At 46.6% G+C, this 4281-nt stretch overlaps 1 protein-coding gene across 1 annotated transcript in view; it reads left to right on the plus strand.

Moving 5' to 3' along the window:
- Positions 1-527: 527 nt before the first annotated feature.
- tbx15 (T-box transcription factor 15) overlaps positions 528-4281 on the plus strand; it is a 42005-nt gene continuing 38251 nt past the window's right edge. The window contains exons 1-2 of the mRNA XM_024260594.2: positions 528-714; positions 3608-3815. Coding sequence (XP_024116362.1) covers positions 528-714; positions 3608-3815 — 395 coding nt within the window. The remainder of the gene's footprint in view (positions 715-3607; positions 3816-4281) is intronic.

Genomic DNA, 4281 nt, shown 5'->3' on the forward strand with positions numbered 1-4281 from the left:
TGTTGTTTGAAGTCTAAATATTTGCCCGAAGATCTTTCAGATAATGAATTTGGAGCGGAGAGGACAAGTGTCGCGAATGCCTCCCGGATCTGCTCATCAGGCCCGGCTGATGAGGACTCCCATCTCCCCCTGCTGCGATTGGACGAAGGAGTTTGTTCTGACTTCTCATTGGAGCAGCCCCTTTGACATGAGAGAAGGAGGTCCAGCCCCTCGCGCCTGAAAGAAAGGGAGAAAAAAACTCCCCCAGAAGTGAGTATCAATCAGACAGAAGTTCGGGGGACAGAAAAGGAAAAAGGAGAAGAGGCTCTGACGTGGTGCGTAAAGCGGCAGAGCTCATCCACAGCGTTCCCGGTCAGGACGTGATCCCCGCAGGATGACTCAGACACAACTTTGACTCGTCGCTTTTAGTCGCACTTTGGATTATTTTTGGGCTTTTGGCGACTTTTCCGCCCCGCTGTAAACACTGACGTGTGCGCTTCTCCACTGCCGGAGTGGCTTTTTGCCCCCATCGGGTGGATCGGAGAGAGATGAGTGAGAGGAGGCGATCTGCCGCAGCTCTGAGCTCGAGAGCGCACGCCTTTTCCGTGGAAGCCCTGATCGGCTCGAACAAGAAGAGGAAGCTGCGGGGCTGGGAGGAGAAGGAGCTGGAGCTGTCCATGGAGAGCCTGGCCACGGACGGAGAGGACACGGCGCACTGCCTGGACATGGACCCGGGTCAGTGGGAAGCCCAGATGAGTACGAGCCCACCAGTCCCGAGTCAGAACACGGCTCCAGAGGCCCGAATCACCGAGCAAAGTGTCCCGGCGCCCCCGCGGCGCTCCCTAAAGGTCTGAGGTCTGAACCGGGCTCGGAGACGTTTGGTTCGGAGGAGCAAACATCTAAACGGGATTTGAGTTCTTTGGACGCATGAAAATAGTTATAAAAAGTAAAAGTTCACAGAAGTTCTGACTCGGGACTCGTGGGTCTCAAGAAAAAAAAGAAAACGTGTTTTTTAAAGTGATTTTCCTGGTTTGGCCTCAGGAAGGCCGCGCGGAGGTCCAGTAAAGGAAAGCATTATCATCATCATCAGCAGCAGCAGCACACTCATCTAGAACACATAAGTTTTATTTATGATCCACCGATTTCAAACAGTAAAAAAAAAAAAAAAAAACTCGGAGTCTGTCGAGACATTTTACGCACAATATTTTCCAGAAGTGATGCGGATAAAATCTGAGCGCATGAAGCTCAACGTTCAGAAAACGACTGGAAGAAACATTTAAAATATTTTTAATTTGAATAATTTAATAATCAGGTTGTAGACAGTTGTTTTTGGTGAAGAACTCGTTGGTGCATGAGCATGCGTCGCTGGCGCAGACCTGAGCTTTTCTAAGCTATCCGAACTTTTTATTTTATTTTTCTGAACAAACTTTATTAGAAATGCTGCTGTTGACAGCTGGAGCAGTGATCGTGGGGACGCGCAGCACGCACGCAACAACACCAGGGCGCACGCGACATACAGGCCTCCTCTTTGACCCACGCGCGAATCTGCTATTTTGTTTTTAAACGTTTATGATCAGAATGAAGCAAATTAAAAAAAAAAGCTTTTAATGATTAGATCCAGCAAACATTTAGACGTGCTCGTTGTCATGGAGATAAAAGTGCTCAGAAATGACGTGGCAGGCGGAAGGGAAGGTTGTCTGCCGCAGGCTGACCTCTGGGGCGCAGCGCTGCTCTGAGCCCCGCGTGGCTCTGACTCCCCAACTTCTCTCCTTTAAACCAAATCCTCCATTTGAGTTTGTTTTGTGATGCGCGTGTTCTGCGGTGTTAAAGCGAGGAAAAAGACCCTTTACGTGATTTTTCTTTAAGCTGATGATCATTAAAAACGTTGAAGCCTGAAGTATTCCGGCTGCAGCAGAACCGGGAGGTTCTGTTTCTGCGCCACAGACGCGCCGCGTCTGTGCGGTCCGCAGGAACCCTGGACGGAGGGGGGTTATTTTTACTCCGCTGCAGGCGAGGCTGCTCGTATAACACGTTTATTAGGCTCCACGACAGAAAGGCCAGAAAGTTAATCCAACAAGTAAATCTGCTGTTTCCGAACCAGAAACGTCCGTCAGGAAATTGAGTTTTTTTTTGTTTTTAGTAAAATAAGCAGGATTTTACCAAGCCAGAAAACAGAAACATATTTTGTTTTAACTCCAGATGTTCTCCAGAACAGAACTGAACCGTTGTTTTTGGTCATTTGACAAATTTCAATTTATGCGCAAAATCCATTTCTTCACCCTGAAGCTCGTTTTTTTATTTTCCTGCGCGCGTGCGTTCCTGCATGTGACGCTAGAAAAAAAAGACGTTTTTAAGACTTAAAATTAGTGGTTTTGTGTGTTTTTAAAGGAACAGAAAAAATAGAAGTCTAATTGTCTAGTCTGATCATAACCTGACGGAAGAAGAGCCCAAAAGTTCAACCACTGCGCGATCCATCCTTCAAAACAACCTCTGATGAGGTTCCGTTGAGTTCATTTAGAGTTTCAACCAAATACAATGTAATTTGGTTAAAACAGGAGAAAATTAATAAAAACGAATAAAATCTAAACTAATAGATAGCGATCATTTGTTGAAGGAAAAGCGCAGTGTGGGAAGTTTTTAACCTTCAAATAGAGAAAGGGCGCGCGCGCTGCTGGTGCGCGGGCGGCCCGGACTCCTCTCTGCGTCCGCGTGGTTCTGTCACATCCACGCCGGACCGCTTCAGGAACTCTTCTGTCTGAATTCAAAGCAGATCAAGAGTGAAAACAGTGAAACTCTTTGGAGGGTCACTGAAATAAATAGCCTACAGTATAAAATAATTACAATTTCATTTGGAAATAAAAATAATAATAATTTAAAAAAATGAGGGAAAAAATGTTGTTGTTTTTTTTACAGAAATGTTTAGATTGAGATCCTAACAAACACAAAGTCTCAAATTTTTCTGGTGTTTGCCAACATTTTATGAGTATTTTTTGCTGGAGCTGTGTTTGTTTGTTTGTTTGTTTGTTTGTTTGTTTTTGTTCTCTCACTTTATGGGTTTTCGTGACAGACTGAGACTGACCAAACAACGATCCGAACTTTTCTGCTTAACGAGGACTTCAGGCGCGTTCAGACCAGTTTACAGTCATGCATCTGTTTTTGGGACGGAACCTTTGGGTCGTCAGGCGGTCCGTTCCGTGTTCGGTTGAGCTGAAGAATAAATCATGGAAACTCCTCATGGTTTGAATTTGTTCCCGGATGGATTGAGGTTTGATTTCCTCTGACATGGCCTCCTTTTGATGGTTCTGAATGCTCGGTGGCTTCAGACGGATCCCTTGATGGAAAAAGTCATTCGCTGACTGTTTCCCATGAGGCATTTCTCCCGAGGCCCCGTTTCAATTTGAACGCATTTCTTTCGGCGTTCAAAGGTTTTTACGCAGCATCTATTCTGTTTTTGACATCAGCCCAGAGATTCATGAGGATCCAAGCTTTACCGCTTCCCTAAGCTGCAGGTGGTGTGGAGTCAGCGGGAAAATCCGCTGAACGCAGCTGCGCCAAGTTTCCTGCGTAAATTGCGCGAACTCCGCTGTTTCCGAGCCGCTTGTCACCGGCCTGCTCCTTCTCCCCGCAGACTCCGAGGCCAGCCCGGGCTCGGACGGAGAGGGCCTCGCCGAGAGGACGTCGTGCTCCTTCGGTTCACCGGCAGAGCTGGCCCCCGGGCCCTGTGACGCCTCTCCCGCCTTCTCCATGGAGGAGATCCAGGTGGAGCTGCAGTGCGCGGATCTGTGGAAGCGCTTCCACGACATCGGCACGGAGATGATCATCACCAAAGCGGGCAGGTAGGCAGACCGGCCCTCCTGGGGGAGCTGTGGCGCGTTTGAACTATTTGGCGCCTTCATTTAGCGCGTTCAGGTCTGCTTTCTTTATGTTAAGCGGATTTCCAAAAACTCCCTCTGGGACGTAAACCCGCGCGCTTCCTCCGTGGGTGCGCGCGTCAGTTCTTCATCCAAACATTCTTAGAACACTTGAATCCTTTCTACATATCACGGTAATGTTGGGATATGTTTTGGGATTACTTTTGAACCCAATTTGTGTTTTTTTCCTGTTTTTTTTATATATATATATTTTCTGGAATTAAAACAACTCAGAAAAAAGTTGGTCCATGTTTATTTGGGTTAAAAACGTCACAAACCTCATCATTGTTTTTTATTACTAAGTTTTCGGTATTAATGATGAACGAGGCGAGCAGGACTTTTAACGACGAAAAAAGGCGACAGTTCATGAGTTTAAAGAAATATTTGATTA

Source organism: Oryzias melastigma, linkage group LG21, assembly GCF_002922805.2.
Source record: "Oryzias melastigma strain HK-1 linkage group LG21, ASM292280v2, whole genome shotgun sequence".
NCBI lineage: Eukaryota > Metazoa > Chordata > Actinopteri > Beloniformes > Adrianichthyidae > Oryzias > Oryzias melastigma.